This window comes from Chrysemys picta, chromosome 3 (assembly GCF_011386835.1).
Source record: "Chrysemys picta bellii isolate R12L10 chromosome 3, ASM1138683v2, whole genome shotgun sequence".
Classification (NCBI taxonomy): Eukaryota; Metazoa; Chordata; order Testudines; family Emydidae; genus Chrysemys; species Chrysemys picta.
The window spans coordinates 173,267,912-173,291,106 of NC_088793.1; the positions used below are offsets into that span (position 1 = coordinate 173,267,912).

The window sequence follows — 23,195 nt, forward strand, 5'->3', positions numbered from 1 at the left end:
ATAATTAATAAAAACATTCTTAATCAGGTCAAAGGGACACTAATCTAGGACAGGTTAAAAACATTTAAAATAATTTCTTGCATATAGAAATGGCTGGATATAGCTACTTCGGACATCAGATCTTCACAAATGCATTCTGTCAACAAACAACAGATGACACCTTGTGGGGGAGGAAAGCTGTCCAAAACCCGAGTAGTAGGGTATCATTTCTCAGAAATGCTCTAAAAATCTACATTGTGCCAATGAGCAACCAACACTGAGATCTGGGATGGGAAGGAAAAGGCCCAAGAAGTAACTTCTCATTAAGAGAGAGAGAATACAACAACCCTGAAGGGGAGCCTCCTTGCCTAATCCCTTTGTGTTAAAAAGGAGAACTCAACCACCACTTACTTTAATTAGACCATATGTGCAGATGAGAAGGAAATAAATAGCTCAGGGTCTCAAAAAGCTAATTATGATTCATTCAGTCAAATCCCTTTTCCTGGTCAAGAGGAATAATCACTATATCAAAATTAATTTACCAACTGAGTTTATATGACAAAAAAAATAAAGAAATCAAATGATCCAAAACAGACCTGTTGGGGATGCAAAGATCTGATCAGGATGCACAACAACATTTTCCATTCTTTTGGCTAGGGCCTTAGACAGACTCTTCCAATCAGAACAGAGACAAAAGCCTTCAGCTCACTGAAGTCTCCCTTTTTAAGACAATACTGTGATGATGGCTCAATGGCAATTGAGAGATAGCTTGTTCTGATGCTTTTATTCAAAATTATCAGCAAATCGTACCCCAAAATAAATCAAAATTTGTTGTAGTAGTGTGCAGGAAGGCCATCAACACCAGGGATCTTCCCAGTGGTTAGTCTATCAGTGGGAGCTGTTTGTTCCTGATCAGTTAAAATCTTCAGGAGAGCACAAAGAAACTGTAGAGTCTCAGACTGACAGGAAACCCTTGCAGATTACAAATTCACTTAATATCCCACTGCTATGTCCAGAGGATGATCTAATTCTCATTCAATGGCGTTTTCAAGTGGCTGATAACCTTCCACTCCATATTTTTCTTTCCCATTGCAAAGACACACTAAGCATGTACCCATCACATAATAAAAAAGATTCAATTATTAGCTGTACTCTGCATTAACTTCTGCAAGAAACTCTGGAGAATTGAAGGGAGACTATGCCACTAAGCAGCCACTCTTTCCAAAAACTCTCAGAATGCCAGCTTCAAACTGTTTGCACAGACAGGCTTCCACAAGATTGGAGGCTGTGGGCCCCTCTACCCTTGTGCATGCCATGAAAATGATATAAGACCTGACCCTTCAGAACCTGCCAAATCCCTTAAATAATGAAGGGCCAAATTCTGACAGCCTTACTTAGGCTGAGCAATACCTTAATCCTTGATCCGCTTGTTGAGTAAGAAACTATTCAATATGACTGTGGCTGGCAGAATTAGGCCTTAAATAAGTATATGAAGTTACCCTAACCTCAATATTTGGACTGTTCAAGGTATTTCCTATTAGAACTACAAAGCAATACTGCAAATACTTAGATAATCTATTTGTCTTAGATTCACAGGTTTTTAAGAGCCAAAACAAGCATTTTGTCTCATTTTTGTGTTGTTCATTAGAACATTTTCACCAAAATTCTAACTCACCAAGGCTGTGTCTACACTACATAGCCTATGTCAGCATAGCTGTGCTGTCATAGGTCCCTCGTGTAGATGCAGCATACACTGACAGGAGAAGTGACAGGTTCTCTGTCAACAGAAGTGCTCTTATGGCTGCACTAGGAGTTTTGTCGGGATAGCTATGTCAGTCAATGGTATAGGTTTTTCTCACTCCTGACCAGCGTAGCTATGCTGGCATAAGTTTTAAGTGTAGACAAGTGTGACGGGTTGGATCACAGAAACCCCCTTGGGAGCTGTCACCCGATGTGTAAAGACTACCCCTGCTCCTGTTTTCCCTGCCAGCTCAGGACTCCAGCACCCTGCCTTGCTGAGCCAGACACTTCAGTCTGCTCCAACACAGACCCAGGGTCTGAATCACTTGTCCCAAAGCTGCAAGTTTACCTGAAAACAGCTCACAGAAGTGTGCTTGTCTCTAGCACTCAGATGCTCAACTCTCAATGGGGTCTAAACCCAAATAAATGTGTTTTACCCTGCATAAAGCTTATGTAGGGCAAACTCATAAATTGTTCGCCCTCTATAACACTGATAGAGAGATATGCACAGTTGTTTGCCACCCCAGGTATTAATACATACTCTGAGTAAATTACTAAATGAAAAGTGATTTTATTAAATAGAGACAGTAGGATTTAAGTGGTTCCAAGTAGTAACAGACAGAACAAAGTAAGTCACCAAGCAAAATAAAATAAAATGCACAAATCTATGTCTAATCAAACTGAATACAGATAATCTCACCCTCAGAGATGCTTCAGTAAGTTTTTTCTCAGGCTGGACACCTTCCAGGCCTGGGCACAATTCTTTCCCCTGGTACAGCTCTTGTTCCAGCTCAGGTGATTGCTAGGGGATTCTTCATGATGGCTCCTCTCTCCCCTTTGTTCTGTTCCACCCCTTTATATATCTTTTGCATAAGGCAGGAACGCGTTGTCCCTCTGGGTTTCCACCCCCCCCCCCCCCCCCGTCACTGGAAAAGCACCAGGTTAAAGATGGATTCCAGTTCAGGTGACATGATCACATGTCGCTGGAAGACTTCATTGCCCACTTGCCAGCATACACATATACAGGAAGACTCACAGGTAAACACAGCCATCTGCGAATAATGGGAGTCATCAAGATTCCAAACCATCATTAATGGCCCACACTTTACATAATTACAATAGGCCCTCAGAGTTATATTTTATATTTCTAGTTTTAGATACAAAAGTGGTACATTTATACAAATCAGATGATCATACTCAGTAGATTATAAACTTTGTAATGATACCTTACAAGAGACCTTTTGCATGAAGCATATCCCAGTTACATTATATTCACTTATTACCATATTTTTATAAAACCATATAGACTGCACAACGTCACAACAAGAGCTAGAGGTAGGGCAAGTACTATATCATCCCTATGCCTTTTCTTTGCTTTTCTGATCTCTCTGAAAGGCAATATCATAAAGCTTATTCCTGGAGGCCTATTCCTGACACAGGAATTTAAGAGCACCATAATGAGAATATAGTTTTAAGAGGGGTATAACTGTCTCAATGCTTACCAGTATATAAAGGTGCTGAAAATCGCCACACTGATGATACTGAAGGGAAGGAAATGTAATATGTATGCTAACAATATTTGCCACTTCTGATATAAGCCATCTTTGCTTTCATGGTCACTGACAGCACGTAATGGAGGAACTGGAGTGGAAAGTACAATAGAAATTAAACCACCATTGACCAAAAATACCATGCAGAAGTTGATACTCGCAAAGCTTAGACAAGGCAACGTGAGAACTCTTAGAATATTTCAGAAACACTTTGTTCAAACCCATCTGGGCGGCCTAGTGCCAGTGCATTTGAAAACCATGTTCACTAGTAGATCAGATAGTCTATACACTTAACCAGAGGTGGCCAGATTAGGGTGACCAGACAGCAAGTGTGAAAAATCGGGATGGGGGTGGGGGGTAATAGGATCCTATATAAGAAAAAGACCCCAAAATCGGGACTGTCCCTATAAAATCGGGACATCTGGTCACCCTAGGCCAGATGCGTCATGGGAGATACAAGCTTCATCTCTAGCAGGTAAGATTCTGACACTACTCATAAGAACTTTGATGGTCAATTTATGGAGATGTCCATCTTCTATGATGATGGGGGCCACATATGTGCCCTTGATAGAAAAAACAGTTTTCACTCTTCAAACAGAGGTATTGTTACTACATGGGAGGCCAACATATGGCACTTGTAAAAGAAAGACCATGTGAAAATAACAATATTCATAAGTATAAGATACCAGAATATAATACTTTCAAGGTTAAAAAAGTCTAATCAAGACTTCTATCCTTAGTCACTGTTGAAGCCAGCCATGTCATATGCCCTCTCAACCTTTCCATGCCCATAACTGTGATTTCAATTAACAGAGTGCAAATTTGCAGCTAGACTTTGTCCTGCCTTTACACAGCCAGACGGGGGAATAGGAGGAAGAAAGGACTATTCCCCACTTGCATAATTCATGTAAAAGCTGGCCAAAAATACAGCCCCCGCACAGAGGCAGAAAGTGGACAAGGAAGGACAGGGATTAGGTGGAGCCACAGTTCCATACTCCCTGCCATCTCAGCTAGAGGGCCATGCCAGGGGAGCATGCTATACTCTTTAAATAAGTGTAATAACTTACTTCACTGAACACAATCAGGTTGCTTTGAGTTATACGGTCTTTGTCTGTGGCACTGTACCTTCCATTGCTTTCCTGTGGGACATTGTGCTTATGTACCACCTCTTATTACGGGCTATCTGCTAAAACCATGATGTCGCTCTTAAAATTAGCATTCTTAAAGGCCTTTTTCATAGTATATACAGTACTTGCTACACATCATATGGAGGAATGAATAACTTACACAGGGCAACAGCATTGAGCATTCCTGTGTAAGGTGGAGCACTCACACACTGGTAAATGAGCCCCACGCGATCTTGCAGTGCTCCTTGTAGAAGATCATTCTTCAGTCTGAGAAGGAAAATTGCTAAAAACAGGCCAAACAACAGATTCTGAGAAAGACGCATGATGATGCCAGTCTTATCTCTAGAGAAGTTTCTTGTTGTCCTCCTGAAATTGAAACAAAATCATTGTACTATTTTTGCTTGTTATGACTGATTAAGCACTGATAATGTGTCCAGCTTTGAAAAAGAAACAAAGGCACTCTGCCCCAAAGATGTTACAACGTAAAAGACAGCATAAGGAAAATGGGATGCACTGGGAAGCCCAGAGGAAGAAATAATATATGTGCATATATGCAAGGTGAATAAGATTATCCAAATGATGTTATTAGAGAGCTTCAAAATTAATTTTTTTTTTAGAGTGAGTCCTTACCGTAAGAGAATCCATAGTTTGGAGACTGCACTGGGTGAGTCTTTGCTTTTGAATGGTATTGCTGGCAGGTCTTTCATGCGTTTTGTTCTTTCAATGACCTCCAAAGTCTTGCGAAAGATCTCTGAATTTTTATAGGCAGATGTAATTATGTGAACTCTTCTGTAGGTTTCCAGTTCACGTTCTTTGCTTTGAGTGTCCACAGATGTCAGATCCACTGCAAATTTACCAAAGTGTTAAACTACAGACATTATCAAAGGCCTGATCATTTCCCCTTCTTACTCTCCCTTCACCAAAGCCTTTGTAGAAAAATCTGCAGGAGGAGGGAAAGTCTGCTTGAAACTGGAAACTTTTCACCTTGTGGAGGTTCCTCTCCATTCTCTCAATAAAGGGAATTCAGTCTCTGGAATTTCTGTGGAACCCTGACTCTGTGGAGCCCTAGATCCTGAAATGAATGGCCTTGCCTTTCACTGGTAGAGCCTCTTTGTTCCCCACTGGAAAAGAACCATATTGCCATTGCCTATGCCCTAACTCCTGTTCAGGGAAAAGAAGTTGCAAAGGAGGTGGTAATGCTGCTTAGGATGGATGAATGGATGATCAGATTTCCACTCAGAAATCTACCAGGCTTTGAGGAATCCCCACCATACAGAACAACTTCTCTCTGACTCCTACCCCTTCTCTACTATGAGACACTCCAACCTAACCCATGGGGTTTCATTTTGTGAAATATTGGTCTCAGGGGATAACATGCTACCAGAGTTACTTCTCTTCTCTCTCCAATGCAGCTTTGCCCTGTTGCACTGGTTTTTGCTCCCTCCTCCGGTGGAAGGGAACTTCCAGTCTCAACAACCCCCCCCCCACCCATTTTAAAAATGTAAAATAGAAAATGCTGGGCTGGTCACGTTACCCATTACTGGCCCAAACCCCATGTAAAGCAAAAATTTATTTAAAAAAATTATTTACTGCAGTGGAACTTACAGAAGATAAAAATTCTGCATAGCTAGATGCTCCATATTAATAAATTCACCTATAAATTGGTCTTGCCACCAGCAGATGTTTCTTATTATTAGCATATGAGAACCTTGTGTGTTCTAGTTGTCTTACTTGTATGATCAAATGCTAATGCTGCGGAGTTTTGGAAAATCACATTTCTTTTGAAGCAAATAATTATCTAACTTTGACCAATAGCATCAGAACCTGGATTAAAGTTCTCAGGAGCATATGTTCTAACAGATAACTTACTTCTCTAAACCTGCTAAGCTGGCTACATAAAGTGTTCATATTACACCTTCTCTTCATAAGTTTTGTTTTTTCAGTGCTGTCTATGCTTAAACTCTAGGGGTATGTTAGACTGCAATTAGACACCTGTAGCTGACCCACGCGAGCTGACTCGGGCTCGTGGGGCTCAGCCTATGGGGCTGTTTCATTGCAGTGTAGACTTCCAGGCTCAGGCTGGAGCCCAGACTCTCTAGGACCCTGAAATGTTAGAGAGACTCAGAGCTCAGATTGCAGCCCAAGCCTGGAAGTCTACACTGCCCTGGAGCCCAAGGCCCAGGAGCCTGAGCCAGCTGTGGGTGTTTAATTGCAGTGTAGACATACCGTAAAATGTTGTCAGATGGGAGTTAAACCATAACAATAGCACCTTTAGCACCTTTGTCCAAGGAGTTTAAAGTACTTCACAAAAGATTAATTAAACTTCAGAGCACCTCTGAGAGGAAACTGAAATAAGCAATATTGTCCTCAGCTATAGTGGTCAGTACTTCCAAAAATCAGGTCATATGTCTTTAAAGATGGGGATCCAACATTTAGTCACCCAAACCCAGAAGTAACTTTGGAAAATTTGGCCCTAAGTGACTTGCTCAAGGTCACACAGCAAGTCAATGTGAGCGTTTTAAAATCTAATCCCTGCACTAACCACTAGGCCTTGTAGTTCAGGGGTTCTCAAACTAGGACCGTTGCTTGTTCCAGGAAAGCCCCTGGCGGGCCGGGCCGGTTTGTTTACCTGCCGCGTCCGCAGGTTCGGCCGATCATGGCTCCCACTGGCCGCGGTTCGCTGCTCCAGGCCAATGGGGGCTGCAGGAAGCAGCGCGGGCCGAGGGACGTGCTGGACACCCTTCCTGCAGCCCCCATTGGCCTGGAGCGGTGAACTGCAGCCAGTGGGAGCCATGATCGGCCGAACCTGCGGACGCGGCAGGTAAACAAACCAGCCCAGCCTGCCGGGGGCTTTCCCTGAACAAGCGGCGGCCCTAGTTTGAGAACCATTGCTGTAGTTAACATTCTGTTTTTCATTTACTGTCATGGTTGACAAATACCAAACATTGTACTTCGACTCCATAATTAATACAATCCATTCTATGAAACATGATGCTTTATTTTCCTCTGACACTGGTGTAAATTAGGAGTAACAATAGTGAAAAGTGACCTCAGGGATAACAGATTCAGACCCCCTGTTTATATAGTCAAAATGCACAGAAGCTACCAATTTTCAGAACACTTATAATTCTTTGATCTAAACTTTTTTCTTTATCTTCACATTCAGAGGTTGACACTTGAAGAATGTAGCACTTCGTGTTTACTGAACGTTTTAAAATGTGAGTCTAAATCTCAAACTTGTGGCTTTGAAACTATTCAAATTCATGATGACAAAATTATCCTTACTGTCATATTAGTATTTTCAGCTTTTTTCAATTCCAGCTTCATGTCTACAATCATTCTCTCTCCTAATTGAAGGCAGAATGCCACCAAAACAATAGAAAAATACTGCTTCCCTCTGAATGTGCCACGCTTCTTCATACAACGTTTTGGACATTTCTGGATTCACTAGTGAGCGTTCAAACAGCTGTCAGCAATCTGCCACCCAAATATACTAGATTAAAAATATGGGTTCTTTGAGTATTTGGGCATGTACATCCTACTCTAGGTGCCATATACCCCATACACACTAGAATAGGAATCTGTGAATTCCTTTCTGATGTACACCCTGCAGGTCCTCTTCTGCCCCCAAACCCAAGGGTAGAATGGCTGAAACCGTTCCTCGGTTCCTTTTTATCACCAGTGGCAGCAAAATGAAACCAGGCTGTGTCTGCTTCTTACCCCTTACCACATTCTCCAAGCCTATCCTTACCTGGCTACTTAAGGGTTATTTCCATAGAAATCTATCCTTTTTTTTCTCTTTAAAAATTTACTTAAACTTATTTTGTTTTGTTTTTTAAACAAACACTTATTTTCTCTCAGCACTTTGTGCCACAACCACTTAAAATAGCAAATTCAAAATTTGGGCTTCATTCTGACTGTCTTGTTACAGACTCATTCTCCTTGCTATAGCTCTTTATTCCATCTCAACAAGAGCCATGTGCCTGACCATTGCTTTGATGGTCATTCTCCTGAGGAATGAGAAAATCTAGAGACACCCATCTAAAATTATATCATCTGGAGGAGTTTATCAGAGGCACTTCGGACCCAGAAGAACAGGCATCAAGCTTCAAATTGGAACCATCCACCTCTAAGTCCTACATTGTCAGCACCCCCATCAACTGGAATATGACTCCCAAAGCTGGAACTGGTAAGGAATCTGGCCCAGCACTGACCAGCCAGATAGAATCCAAAGATCAACTTGGCACCAATGGCTGCTCCAGCACCAAAGACCGGTACTGTCTCCTCCATGCTGAGGCAAGCACAGTTCCTGGCACTGGTCTTTCTCCCCTAAGAGGACGAAAGTTGAAAGGCCTAAGAAGAGCTGTTCACCTCCACTCTCCTCCCAAGGACTGAGCACAAGTGCTCTTATGCTTCAGGGCAAACAACAATGGTTTCAGCTTTAGCTCAGCTACCCTGGTCCCTGCCGATACCAATTCCTCAACACCAATCATCACATACTGATATTTGAGCCAGCACTGGCAATTGAGCTACTAGCTTCTCCCAAAGACTCATCGTCATCATCTCCTCCCCCTGAGAAGGAGCCTCTTTTGGCTCTGGATTATTTCAGGACTTTTCAAGAGCTGCTGTGTCAAATTGCTGTCACACTGGAAACTGAGACCTCAGTGACTGATGAAAGGCCCATACATTATTTGATATCTTCCAGCCCTCCACTGTGGGCAGGTTACCAATCCCTATAAATGACGGCATCTTGGAGTCAGCTATAGACCTCTGGAAGACCACTGCTACCCTTGCATGACTGCAAAACCAGCAGAAAAAAGATAAAAGTTCCACAGAGAGGCTTAGAACAATTCTATACACATCCAATCCTTGAATCTCGGGTATGTCTCTGTGATTCATGAGAAAGTGAGCCTGCATGGTCTACCAACAGTTACTCTTGAAGATAAAGACCCCAAAAAGCTGTATTTCTTGGGGAGGAAAGCTTACTCCTGCACTCTACACATACTGAATTACCAAGCATTATTCATCAAGCATGATTTTTTGATGTGGGACAAAGTATTTCCCTTTGTGAACAAGCTTCCTCCAAAAATCAGGGAGGCATCAAAGGCCAATGAGAGGCAATGTAGCCTAGTAGCACTGGACTGACACTCAGGGTCCTACATTATATTACCAGCTCTGCCACTGGCCTGCTGGGTGACCTTGAGTAAGTCACTTTACCTCTCTGTACCTGTTTCCCCATCTATAAAATGGGGATAATGATACCGACCTTCTTTGTAAAGCACGTTGAGACCTATGAATGAAAAGTGCTATATAAGAGCTAGGGTAGTTCTTATTATTACTGTTATATCTTGTTATCACTATATTGGTGGAGGGATGCTCAGAACCTTCTCCACCCCTCCACCTACAAAGACACTGACCATAGACACATCAGGAACTGGTTGGGGTCTTCACCTGAACTAACTTCAGATACCTGGGATATGGTCCCAGAAGGAGATGAGCCTCCCCATAAACATCCTAGAACTCTGGACAATCAGATTATCTGCAAACCATTCCTTATAGTTTTAAAGAATTCCACTGTACAGATCTTCACAGACAAACATCTGCATTTTATTATATAAAGAAGCAGGGTGGTATCTGTTCATCACCTCTATGCCATGAGGAAATCAGATTATGGACATGGTCAACTCCATGGATAACCCCAGTTGCTCTTCACCTTCCAGGAGTCAACAACAACATAGCAGACAATCTGTCACCAATAGTCTCTGAAGAGCTCCATACTCAGCCTGATATTACAACAATAGGAAATCCCATTATAGACTCATTTGCCATCGAAGAGAACACAAAGTGCCCAGGTTTTGCTCCAGGCGGAGCCTGAGCCCAGGATCCATGCAAGCAGGGCCATCCCTAGCTATTCTGGGGCCCTACGGAGGGGAGAGGGGGGCCGCAGGCCTCTGCGGGGGGGGGGGGGGAAGGGGGAGGAGGGGCTGGTCCCAGGCCTCCACGGGGGGATGGGGCTGGCTTGAGGACAGGGGGAACTGCCCCCCAGCACTCACCGGTGGCACAGCTGGGGCCAGGTCGCTGCACTTCCTGCCACAGGTGAGTGCAGGCCTGGCCCTGCAGCAATCCTCGGGGTGGGAAGAGGCAGGGCTGGGGTGGAGCAGGGGTGGGAAGGGGCGGGGGCAGACCAGGGCGGGGTCTTTGTGGAAGGGATGGAGTGGGGGCGGGGCAGGGGCAGGGGCTTTGGGGAAGGGGTGCAGTGGGGGAAGGGCTGGGGCGGAGCAGGGGCAGGAAGAGGCGGGGTTGGGGCAGAGCAGGGGCGGGGGCCATGGGGAAGAGGCAGGGTAGGGACTAGAGCAGCATACAGCTGCGCAGGGCACCAGGAAATGTGGTGCCCCATATTTCCTGGTGCCCTACGCTGCTGCATACTTTGCATATGTGTAAGTATGGCCCTGCATGCAAGACACTTTTCTCATACCATAGAATCAAGTTCTGATGATATGTAAAGTCCAGAAGGATTGCAGCTATATCTGGCACTGCTTGATGTCCTGGTAATGATCCCTCATGGACAGCTGCTTTGCAATGTCCACAAAAACATCTTTTTTCCAGTGTCCAGCCACAACAACTTCCTGAACCAGTGCTTCTTCCCAGATGGTGATCTGATCCATGGTCTCGGCATGGCTCCAAGCAGCTGTGCAAGGCATGTTGTGGGCTTTGGGAGTGTATCACAATTGTATCCTGAGATCCAGGAGCAAATGGGCAACATCTGGCTCCACACCAGCTTCTTATGGGGTGGGAGGGTGTCTTTGGAACTTGAATAGAGCAGGGAGGGCACACAGGTAACCGGACAGGTTAGTAATTGTCAATATGCAAAGCACTGTGGGGTAGCTATTGAAAGCATGCAAAAAGTATTGTGCAGCAGTTGGTCTACTGTTCATGTGGATGCAAACTAATTTAATTTGGAGGAAACCTCGTTCACTTTGCAAGATGACTCCAGAGTTGGCGACATATGTAGAGTTAGTGTGCAGTGATAGATTGTGTCGTGTGTATGTAAGCATTTTCAAACCAGATTAACTTGATTTGATCCAATTTAAAACTCCCATGTAGACATGCCCTCCAGCTCTCAGAACTGTCATTCAGTTCAACTAAATTCTTCCTTGTAGCAATTTCACTATGCCAACTTCCTAGCCAGTCATGTTTAATTTTTCCCACCCTACTGTATCCAGCGCTGCTTCACACTTATCTATCGATCTTAAGATTGTCCTTTCAGGACTCATGGATCCTCCCCCTTTGAATGCCTTTCTGCTCTCTATACCATTTCACTCTGGTGGTCATTACATCAGTCAGTAGGGTCAACTAACTCCAAGCTCTCATGGCTGACCCTCCTTACACAGCATTCCGCAGAGATAAGGTGGTGCTGAGATCTCACACTAAATTTATTTGCAAAGTTGTCTCAGACTTTCATTTAAATCAATCCATTAATCCCCTCATTTTCTTTACAAAACCCATTCCTACCCATCAGAGAAGAAATTTCATACTAAGACATTTCAAGGGCTTTGCTATATTACTTGAATAGGACAAGCCCTTTTAGACAACCTATCTTTTTGTTTCCATAACTAGCACTTCTAAAACACAAGCTGTTTTTCCCCAGAGAATATCTAAATGGATTACACCGTGTATTCAGTCTGTTATTACATGGTTGATATACCTCTTCTGCCAAATATTCGACTAGGGCGCAGGCTGCCTTGTCTGCATATTTCAGAAATATAACCATGTCTGAGATGTGCCAGGAAGCCACCTGGAGTAATCCTAGGGTGACCAGATTTTATAGGGACAGTCCCGATTTTGGGGTCTTTTTCTTATATAGGCTCCTATTACCCCCCATCCCGATTTTTCACACTTGCTGTCTGGTCACCCTAAGTAATCCCCTCACTTTTGTTAAACATTTTGTCCTTGATTTGGGCGCAAGATTGGATGCCAAATTTGGGAGGTCAATGTTACAATCAGTGTTTTAGTTAGTGGCAACTAGGACTCCTCAGTTTTGCCATCCAGATGGGGCATTGCTTGCCAATCACCTAGAGGGGGGAGTGGGATGCACATGGACAATTTCTCAAAGAAAAAAACCAGCAACTTACTTTGCAATAATTGTGGTTCTTCAAGATGCTGTCCATCAGTGTGGATCTCATGACCTGTCCTCCATCCCCACTTTTTTTTTTGGTGAGTCTTCCTTAAATTGATTTTCTGAATTAGCTCTAGAACTGAGGGATGTTTGCAACTTCTCTGACCTTTATATGCTGTTGGCTTGGGTGGGGCACAAGGATATGCAGGGCGCAAGTGCAGCCACACAAACACTGCAAATCAAAGCTTCTAGTCTCATGTGCACCTAGAGTGGGATCCACATGGACAAAATGTTTTGAAGAACCATAACAACTGCGAGGTAAGTAAATGTTTTGTTTTAAATCAACAATAAGAGCCAAATACTGCATAATGCTGTGGAGTCTCTGAGCATTTTCAACTTCCACTAAAGTCAATAGGAATTGAAGGCACTCCATACTTTGGAAAATCAAGTCTAAATTCCTAGGAGCAAAGGAGCATCATGAATCCAAAGGATTCCTGAACCTGGAACGCTAGTTGTGGTGTTAGTTTGCCCTATTATTTCATATTGCTCTATTGCAGTGCTATTGTGTATTTTTACTGTTTACTGATCCAAAGTAAAGTTCACATCAGTTTGTTCTTTCTTTTCTGTCTCTAGCTTGCCTATCACTAGGGCATCTGAATGTTCTATATCCCACAGGTTTAAAATAAGTATTGTACCAGATAAAAGCAGCATGTTTTCAAAACTGACCTAAACTATTTTGTTGCTGATCCCACAGTTACTTTTATTCTCAGATCTAAGAGCAGTTGTTCTGTTGAATACGTTACATTATTTTATAGCACTGATCCCCACTTAGAAGCAATGGAACAAACTAGCTTAGCACAATTACAAAGAACAGGAAGAATTACAATAAGTTATGTTGGAAAAAATTCCAACCTGCTTGCCTAGAATAAAATGCCAACATCTTTGCTAATATGACTTGGATAAACTTACCATAAAAGTCAAAAGGATTTGATTGTTCAGGGCAGGCGTAGTTGCAATCACTAAAAAATGTGATCATTTCTGGAGGGTCCCCACAGAAAACCAATTCTCCAAAACTCATGATGGCGATTTTGTCAAATAACTGGTTGGACAACACAATATATATTAATGAGATCAACTTACTACTAACAAGGAAAACATGAATACTGGAATAGTACTTTACAATTTGGTAAATAAAGGCTCTTTAACAGGAAGAGTAGATTTGACCCATCATTACATTTCCTTATTGTATTTCTGAACTGCCAAATGTCTTTTTAATCATAAACTATTAGAACTGACCCTTTTTAAAGGTATTGGATCCTACCAGCTATGAAAAGAAAGGTGCAGGCTGAGCACAAGAATGGGAACTATGAACTCTTGACTTCTCAGTTTTGACACAACCTTACTTTGTGACCTTGGTCAAGTCACTGACCCTCTCTGTGTTTTAGTAACCCCAATCTGTAAAATGGATGCAAATATACTAATCTGCCTCAGGAGGGTCAGACATACAGGGTTACCACTTTCTGAAAGCCAGGTCCCTTTAAGGGTGTCTCAGGTTGGGTACACAAAATCACCAGCCACTTTTGAAAATATTAGCCATTATGTACTTTGTCTTTTTAAAAAAAATAAAACACAAACTATACCCAACTGTGCCTCAGCCTATCTGTCATTGGTTGGTCAATTTCTTGCATCACAGAAGAAATGGGTTTTGGAGAGGAATCTGGAGAGGAATTTGTTATAAGTTCAGAAAAGCAGGGACGAGGAAAGCAGGAAGTCAATTGTGGACAAATGAGCAGTTGAGGTTAGCATCAGTGGTACAGCAGAGGGATCAATGGGAAGTATGAATAGAGACAAGAACAGAGAAGTGGAAAGGGGCAGAGCTGTAAGGGCCCAGAAGGTGAGGACAAGCAGCTTGAATTTGATGCAGTGGAAAATGGGAACTAGTGCTGGGATTTGAAGATAGACTGTATTTAATTTTGTACTAAACTCTCATCTGCAAGAAAAACTGCATGGAGTGATACTCAGTAAGAAGCTATTATTATTTTGATATTCCTTACCCTGAAAAGTTCTGACCGTGGTTGATGAATTGTAATAATCACAATTCTGTCTTTGCGTGCAAGTTCCGAAAGCAACAAGACAATCTGATTTGCAGTCATGCAGTCCAGTCCCGTAGTTGGTTCATCGAGTAACATGACCTCTGTGAATAACCAGGATAATTTCTGAAAACTCAGTTAAATGGTAAGCAAATTTATAGTTTCTGGCCTTTATAGGTCATTCAATGCACATTGTAGAATTATCTCTAAAGTGTGACAGCCATGCAAACCTCTGTACGCAAAACTACAACACATTTATTTCTCTGGCCTGATCCTTCAGCCTTTAGTTGCTCCAGTGGTCCATTTTCAACCACAGTGAATACAGAGTGCAAGATCAGGCCCTCTCTTTGATACCAGAATTAGAACTTGATCATTTTTTCATGTTGATTTTTTCTTAGTGAAGCTACCAAAATAGATTCAGTGTGTTTGTCAGCTTTTAGAATTAGCATTATAAAATGATGCTTATAAGGATAGGATGCTACATAAAATTAGCTAAAAGTGTGTATTCTGCATGCACACAGGATACATAACTGTGCTTTATATAATAAACTATTTAAAATTATCCTGTAGTACAGTATATAGTTCTGTATGTGAACCAGTCTTATTAGTGCATTATTTTCTTTGTAATTTTAATTGTATTTTATTATACATAAGAATTCAGGGGGTGGGAGGTGAAGGAAGAGAGAGACAGTCTTGGAAAATGAATGATTTTATTTTTTTCACAAAAGTGGTACAGCGTGGAAAATTCCCACCCTGACCAGTCCACCAATTTTATTAGTATCTATGACTGCTGTCATTGAACCAGAGTTCATACAGTGTATAATGTAGTGTAGATCATTCATCAAGGGAAATACAATTCTCATTTCATCACTGGCTGAATTAATGTAGCAAACTACAAATGTTGATTCTTTGAATTATTGCAACATAGGTATTATACTGCCCCTTTTAAGTTCCCAACAGAAATCATAAATTTCTTCACAAAGATGTTCAAGAAAGTAGTGGATACAGCATATCAGTGCTCTAAAAGCTGCATTAGCTAAGGTATGGAGTATGCTTCATTCACTGGCTGGTTGCATTAACTTATGTACGAGCACTGCTAAATGGTTATTCCAATTGAATTGCAAATTTAAGTAATTGTCAAGGCAAGTAGAGCTTGGGTATGGGCTACTTTTTTGGCTCTGTTTTATATCCAAATAAATAAATATGAAGGACTAAGTAATAATAATAAATAATAATATTTAGCACTGACATAGCACTTTGAAAACACAAAGTGCTGAACAAACATTACAAAATTAATCCTTATAACTCCCCTCTAAAATAAGTAAGTTTTATTAGCTCTGTTTTACAGATGGGAAATAGAAGCACAGTTGTAAAGGACTTAATTTAAGCACATGGTTAAACACATGCTGAAATCCCTAAGATCTATGCATGTGCTTAAACTTAACTATCAGGGTCTACGTGACTTGCCAAGGCCACCGCATAGGTCAGTGACGAAACAGGAGTCTCAGCCTATGCTCTAGTCACTAGACATTTCTGCCTCTCTGCAGAGCTGATTGTGCACTGAGCCTGCATGTTGAAATCAATGGCAGTTTGGAGTGTGGATCTGAGATAGAAGAAAAATGCTATTATATTTTAAAATGTTATTTAGAGGTGGGTAGTGGGAGTGTGTGCAAAGTGACAGCCTAATGAAAAGGACAAGGTATTTGTTTTATTCTGAAAAGCTGTTCGGTACTCACTAGGATCTTGTAATAGCTGGGCTGCAATTGAAACGCGACGCCTCTCACCACCAGAAATTCCCCTAAAAATACGGCTTCCAATGACATTAGTAGCAACATGGCTGAGGCTCAGCTCAGCCATAACAGCATCTACCTGCAAAATAGTTACAATGTAAAAAGAATGTGAAGTAATGTTCACTGCCCGACTCAGACAGTTGCACACTACATTAAAAATTGTGAGAAGCAGCTCATAACATTCTAAACTGCCCCCAATATGCTGCCCACGCTCCATGTTAGTGGGAGTTATTTACAATAATCTGGACTTATTTTTATTTCATTCTTGGATGGGAAGGTAGAATTTCATTTTCAGTTGACCATTTACACCAGCACGCTATCTTTAAAGTTCAACACGGATCAGTCAGTCAAGTGTCTCTGACACTGGTTTTCTACTTACACCACCTGATGCATAGCATCTTAGCCATCTGTCTGTCCATTAGTTTAAATGACTGGCAGTGGTCAGTTTGGAATCTCTGAGTATTGTTCTGCATCTGCCACCTATAGAGTTTTCTCTATTGAGTGTTCTTTCTGAGGAGTACGCTTTTTGTAGATGTCTGTGGTTTCTGTTGAACTCTCCATTGTCAGTTTCAATCACATGAGCTGAGCAATTAATTATTTTTCTTTACAACAGCTGGAGTTGTCCATCCTTTTTCTCCATCCAGTTTGGTTCATCAGATTCTAGACCCAGCTGTTCTCTAACGGAGTGACGTCTATTGTAAAATTGTTCATAATCTCTTTTTGTCTTTTTATCTGATTTGGCTATTCTCTTCATGTCTGGCCACTTTGGAGAGATGTGCTTTTCCAAAAGCAGAACAGTATTTGAATTGTCTTCCCATCAGGAATTGTGCTGGACTATATCCAGTACAGGCTATTGGTGTTGATCTGTAGCTCAAAAGAGCAAGGAATGGACCTTCCTGCTGCAGTATTTTCTTGGCTGTCTGTACAGCTCTCTCTGGTTATGTAAAGGGGCCTTAAAGTGAGCAAGGCCAGAGCAGTGTATAGGGGCCTTAGTATAAATGAGAATCCGGATGTAGGGCTTTAAAGAACCAGGAAAGCTGTGTTTCACTGACCAAGGGACAGGTTCTGTGACCTTAGTCAAGCACAACTCATGTTTGCTTGAGTGAAGGCTGCAGGCTAAGTCCTAAATAGATGGAACCTCCCAGGAGATGGAACTCCACACTTGATGGGTAAACATCTTTGTCTAGAGGCCACTATCCGATTCCTAGGCAACTTCTCACAAACAGCTTCATAGACTTCCATACACCAAAGGCCGCCTGGCAGCAGCCATTTGCCCTCTTGCTAGAATGTTCTTCTACCAGACACCTGGCTGTACCTGTATCTTGCCAGCTTTAGGGCACAAGTAGAATTCATCTTTTTTTATTCTTTTTGGAAAATTGTAAAAATGGCATCAATTGCCAGCTCTATGAAATAAAGCACCTGGATGGGCACAAGTGACACTAAGAAATTAACAACCTAGATAGACCCCTCCTTCTGGGTCTCCCAGTTCATTTGGTGTTTATTTTTGTTGTCTCTATTCAGATGGCTAGTTCAGTGGGGCAGGGGCTGTGTTTCTTCTGTGCATGGTGCAGGGCTGATCACTTGTCAGGGGTTAACAAATAAATAATATCTTCAATTCCTCACAATAAAGCAGCAGTAAGTGGGGAGGATATAAAAGTTTGGTTCTTCTTCTCCAGGAGGGAAATGATGGAGTTCTAAATGTATGTAATGTGCCCAGATACTATGGGGATGGCCACTTCAGGAGTTCTGAATTTGGTATCAAATTCATTCTCCCATGTGGTAGCAATTGGTACTGCTTCAGGAATGACAATTTCATTCCAAAGAGACAAGGTGGGTGAGAACATCTTTTATTGGACCAACTTCTGTGGTGAGAGAGAGAAGCTGTTGAGCTTACACAGAGCTCTTCTTCAGGTCATCTTCCTCTGTGTAAGCTCAAAAGCTTGTCTCTCTCACCAACAGAAGTTGGTCCAATAAAAGATGTTCTCACCCACCTTGTCGCTCTAATATTCTGTGACTGACACAGCTACAGCAACACTAATTTCATTCCAACATATTCGTTATTTCCCCAGATGGCAGGAGGACACAGAACTGGCAGTCAGGAGACCAGAGAGTTTTATTCCTGCCTCAGTTGCTGAACTTCTTTGTGATCCTGAGCAAGTCACTTCACTTGTACATGCCTGTTTCCTCGTCTGTAAAATAGGAATAATGATACTTGGCTTCCTTTGTAAAGCACTGTGAGATCTATGGATTAAAAATGCCATTGATGAAAGGATAATGTGAGAGCATGAATTGAACTTGGGAATCCAAATCAGCTAAAAGGTAGTGTCTATAAAATTAGGGTATCTGATCCGCTGGACATATCTGAAAAGATTGTATTGTTTGTCTCAGTGGAAGAATAAAACATACTGACCTTCCTTTTAATGAAGTCGTTGGAGTGCTTCTGAAGTGCGAGTAAAGCCGTGTAAGTCAAAGATTCTTGTATGGTGAGATAACCTAACAAAGTATCATTCTAAAATAGGAAAAGAACAACAGTATTGTTGACGAAGTGGGTATTCACCCACGAAAGCTTATGCTCCAATACATTTGTTAGTCTATAAAGTGCCACAACTCTTTGTTGCTTTTTACAGATCCAGACTAACACGGCTACCCCTCTGATACTTAACAGTATTGTAGTAACTCTGGGCGTGGTTCTGCTTTGACACACATTTCATATCAGCATAGTTCCATTGACTTCTATAGAGTTACTCCTGATTTACAGCAAGGTTAGTGAAATCACAATCAAGCCATATGATTCTATTATTATCTCTACAACTGTGTGATAACAAAAAGTTCCATGCATATGAATTAAATTAAAAACAACCTGTTGAACATATGAGAAGCAGTCCTGAAATTGTTCTTTCTTCAGCTCTTGCCCATTCATGTACACTTCACCAAAGAAATTTCCTTTTTGTCTCAGTCTTCCTGATATTGCATCCAGCAGAGTTGTTTTTCCAGAGCCTGTTAGACAGTTTAAAAAAAAAAATCTCATTCACATTAATTCTTACTTTTATTATAGCAGCACCTATCAGAGGCTGTGACTCCATTGTGCTAGACACTGTACACACATCTAATGAAAAAATAGATATATATTTTATCACTAACAACAGTGTGAAAAGGCAGCCCATGAAAGTTAAATGGAGTGTTAGAGTCTGTGTAAATTTCTATTGATTTCTCATCACTTGTTAAGCACTCTCGTTATGCTTGATGCTATACAAAACATTGAGGACTACAGTTCCTGTCCTATCTTTTAAAATCTAAACAGAAAGACAAAACAGATCAGACAAGGATGGAGGACCAGGGCTGGTTCTGCTTCAAAGCATTGAGAGCATTTCTTTTTAGGAGCATTTTTATAGGAGACTAGTAGGTTTCGTGGGAGAAATAAGTTCTGAGGAGAAATGTAAATGAAGAAATTTCACCTTTGGTTCCAGGGGCAAGAGGGAATTCCAGGAATAAGGGGCAACATGGGAGAAGCTATGAAGATGAGAGTGGGAGAAGGCCATGAAGGTAGCAGGGAGACAGGAAGGTTGAGCAGAATAGTGAGGAAGAGGAGCAGTAGTAAGAGTCAAGAGCAGCGCTGTAGGCAGGGGCAGGTAGCTTGCACCACATTTGGAATGCAAGAGGAAGATAATGGAGGATTTGAGAGGGCCTAACTCCTCTGCAGCACAAGGCCTATGCACCATTTAAGTGCCACTGGAAGCTCAAAAAAGAGCTTAAGTAGGGCTTAAGTGATTAATAGGCCCTGTGCTGGCTCTTTGCACAGGGTTTAATTTAATCCAAGATGAAAAAAAGATTAAAAACGTTAGCCCAGGAAACCATATAACAATCACATACACAGACCTGAAAAACTCTGGCAAGTTTGGAAGAAACCATATTGTGACACAGAGGCCCCTTGGGAAAAGATCCCCTGTTCTTTGCAAACAACTCTCATCTCAGGTCTGACAAACTCACCACACCAAACACATCGTACAGGATATTTATTCATAACGGCTAACATGTAAGGTATCTACTGAAAGCTCGTAACTTATTAAGACTCATCATCATTGTGAAATGTATGTATGGGTAATATTGAAGAAATAATATAACTATATTGAAAGGATGCTTTTTTGGTCTTGGAGTAAAAGTTAGACACCAGGGGATGATTCATCTCAGTGATGGATCATTCAGGCAGAATTGTCAACACTCCCATATTACCCAGTGAGGTAAGGAGAAGCTCAGTTGTCTAGCCTTATTTCCCAAGACTATCAATGGAAAACCATCAGAGACAACTGAAAACAATTGAAACAACTTGGAGGTGGAAAAGTACCATTATAACAGACAGTGGGATCACCCTATAAGTGAATAAAGACAAAAGACTGTTTCAGCATAATACAGAGTGGGGAAAAGCACTCTGGATCCATTCACTGAGGAAACAACTTGTGGCCTGGGGATGTTTTCATGAAAGTTTGGATCTTGGTTCCTGCAAAGCCAGCCAGCTCTACAACAGACTGAACTTTCAGGGGAAAACCTACTTTATTAGATAGGAAAGATAACTATTAATAAGCATAGGCCCTAGTTTGCATTTTATGATTTTGTTTCATATTGTGACCATTCGTTTCCATCACTATCTTGTTTCTAATTGACTCTTCATTGTTTCTTAAATAAATCTGTGGGGGCAGAGGATCTGGAATTTCTGTGAGTAGCCAGTTTAGGGGCTGGATATCTCAGGGGAATGTTTCAAAAGGACTTGGGGACCAGGATGCACCTATTGTTAACCTGCAAGGCAAAGACCGGGCTGGCATAGCCTGGAGGAGAGTGCTTGAGTGGCTGAAAGGCTGGTGGTGTCAGGGCACTAGCTTAAAGTTACAATGGGCAAGACCCTCTCTCACTAGAGGCAGGGAGTAACAAGGCGACTCACTGTCCCTGGCACCCTGAGAACAACCACACATATATTCTACTGAGACTGCGACTGAAAATGCCATGTTTTTAAAGAGTATAGGTTGACGGTGACTATGTATGCATTGATACAACTTTTCTTTTTCAGAAAGTCTTTGATAGTCTGCAAGAGTTCCATTATTTAAAAATACAAATCTTTTGGCTAGGTCCTTGACCCTGCTAAGGTCACTTGTGCAGTGCAAAATGACCTTAAAGGCACCCTGCGTGAGAATCTACGAGTAGTGGAAAGCCAGAATAGCCAGCTCCATACCAGCACCCCTCCCAGCTCCTTCAAGGTAGGCAGTGGGAGGGGATACTCTGGTGTGGAGACTTAGGGCAGTGTGCTTCAGTAATCCTCACCAGTGTAATGTCCCCAAGAAGGCCATTCATAGGCTAGAGCCTGCTGATAACAATCGATAAGTAAATTATTAATCTAAGTAAACCAGTGCTTATCCACATTGTGACCTTATTACAGAAGTGCCCACATTCAGCACATTCTACAAAATTCATGTCGCATGTTTTTTTTTAAGTAGTATCATTTTAGATTTGGAACTTTTGAACTACTTACCAGAATTTCCCAAAATTGCCATGATCTGGCCACTCTCTATGTGAAATGAGACATCTTTGAGGATCTGCCGTGTGTATTTTTTATGATATGATGGGATATCCCACCAAAGTCCAACACGTTCTCTTTTAAAAAAAAAAGAAGGTTGAAAAGGATGAAATGTGGCATTTGGAAGAATTTAAAATAACATGTAAAAAACGTTTCAAAAATTGGGCTTGTGCCCTTTTTTGCTGCTTTGATGTATAAAGAGAATTGGTAAAAAATAATTTCTAAAAGGTTTTTTTTCTGCTTGTTTTTTACCTTAGAAGAACCGGACTTAACCTTCCTGATCTAACCTGGTTTTGGTGGATGACCAAAGGGAGGTATAAGTAATATTTATTGTGAGCTCTTTAAATGTAAGGATGAGGGTTTTAGACCTTTAACAGAACCACTGAAATTAAATAGCAATTAACAAAAAAACAAAGTTTTAAACAGACTTGACTAAAAATCCCTTCCCCTTTTAATAGTTCATCTTATTCTGTATTGGCTCTGTTGGCATCACCAGTTCACTAGCTCTCCAGTCATATCAGAGTCTTCCAGCCAAGACAGAAGCTTAAATGTCTAAAAACAAGCAAAAGAAATGAAACCACAACCCTTTCAGGCTTTCTTTATACATCATAAAGATGCAAGAAAGGTACAGGCCTAGTTTTATTCTCCTTTGGAGACCTCCTTTAAAGCATCACATATTAAATCTTCAGAAAGCAGAATCACTCCTTACTCTCAGGAAAATATAGTCTTAACTACAAGACAGATAGGGCCAAATTCATCCTCGGTGTCTCCCTTCACTGGACTAAGACTAAGGTCCATCGTCTTCAAACTAAATCCCTGTTACTGTTACGCTATAAATTAAGGGAAGTCTTATCCCCATGGTCTGAGGATTAGTGCTATTGCAGAGTCCCAGCTTACATTGCTAGTCCTTACTAGCTTTACCTGACTGTGTAAGAGATCCCATGGACGCTGACACTGTTATGTGGAATCACAACAGACGTCCTTTCTTCTGCTCTGGAACCTCTGCCGCTCCTTTCCATCTCAGTAGGCTGCATCATCTTCAGGCAGACTGGACACTTTACTTAAATCACCCTCTCAACCAGCTGGTAAATCAGTTAATTCAGGTAAACACTCAGCCACCAAGTTGCTACCGCATTAATGAAGAGGGTGTAGCTTCACTCTGCCAGTAGTCCACAGGATCAGTCATGGACTCAGCCTTATTTTTACACCCAGGAAATTATTCGACAGAAAGCTGTGTAGC

At 41.6% G+C, this 23,195-nt stretch overlaps 1 protein-coding gene across 1 annotated transcript in view; it reads right to left on the bottom strand.

Annotated features, from left to right (window-relative positions):
* ABCG5 (ATP binding cassette subfamily G member 5) overlaps nucleotides 1-23,133 on the bottom strand; it is a 31,042-nt gene extending 7,909 nt beyond the window's left edge. The window contains exons 1-10 of the mRNA XM_005296132.3: nucleotides 22,877-23,133; nucleotides 21,911-22,032; nucleotides 19,253-19,389; nucleotides 18,803-18,901; nucleotides 16,339-16,471; nucleotides 14,567-14,706; nucleotides 13,482-13,611; nucleotides 5,027-5,240; nucleotides 4,557-4,762; nucleotides 3,222-3,360 (exon numbers count right to left, since the gene is read on the bottom strand). Coding sequence (XP_005296189.2) covers nucleotides 3,222-3,360; nucleotides 4,557-4,762; nucleotides 5,027-5,240; nucleotides 13,482-13,611; nucleotides 14,567-14,706; nucleotides 16,339-16,471; nucleotides 18,803-18,901; nucleotides 19,253-19,389; nucleotides 21,911-22,032; nucleotides 22,877-22,992 — 1,436 coding nt within the window. The 5' untranslated portion in view covers nucleotides 22,993-23,133. The remainder of the gene's footprint in view (nucleotides 1-3,221; nucleotides 3,361-4,556; nucleotides 4,763-5,026; nucleotides 5,241-13,481; nucleotides 13,612-14,566; nucleotides 14,707-16,338; nucleotides 16,472-18,802; nucleotides 18,902-19,252; nucleotides 19,390-21,910; nucleotides 22,033-22,876) is intronic.
* Nucleotides 23,134-23,195: the final 62 nt, after the last annotated feature.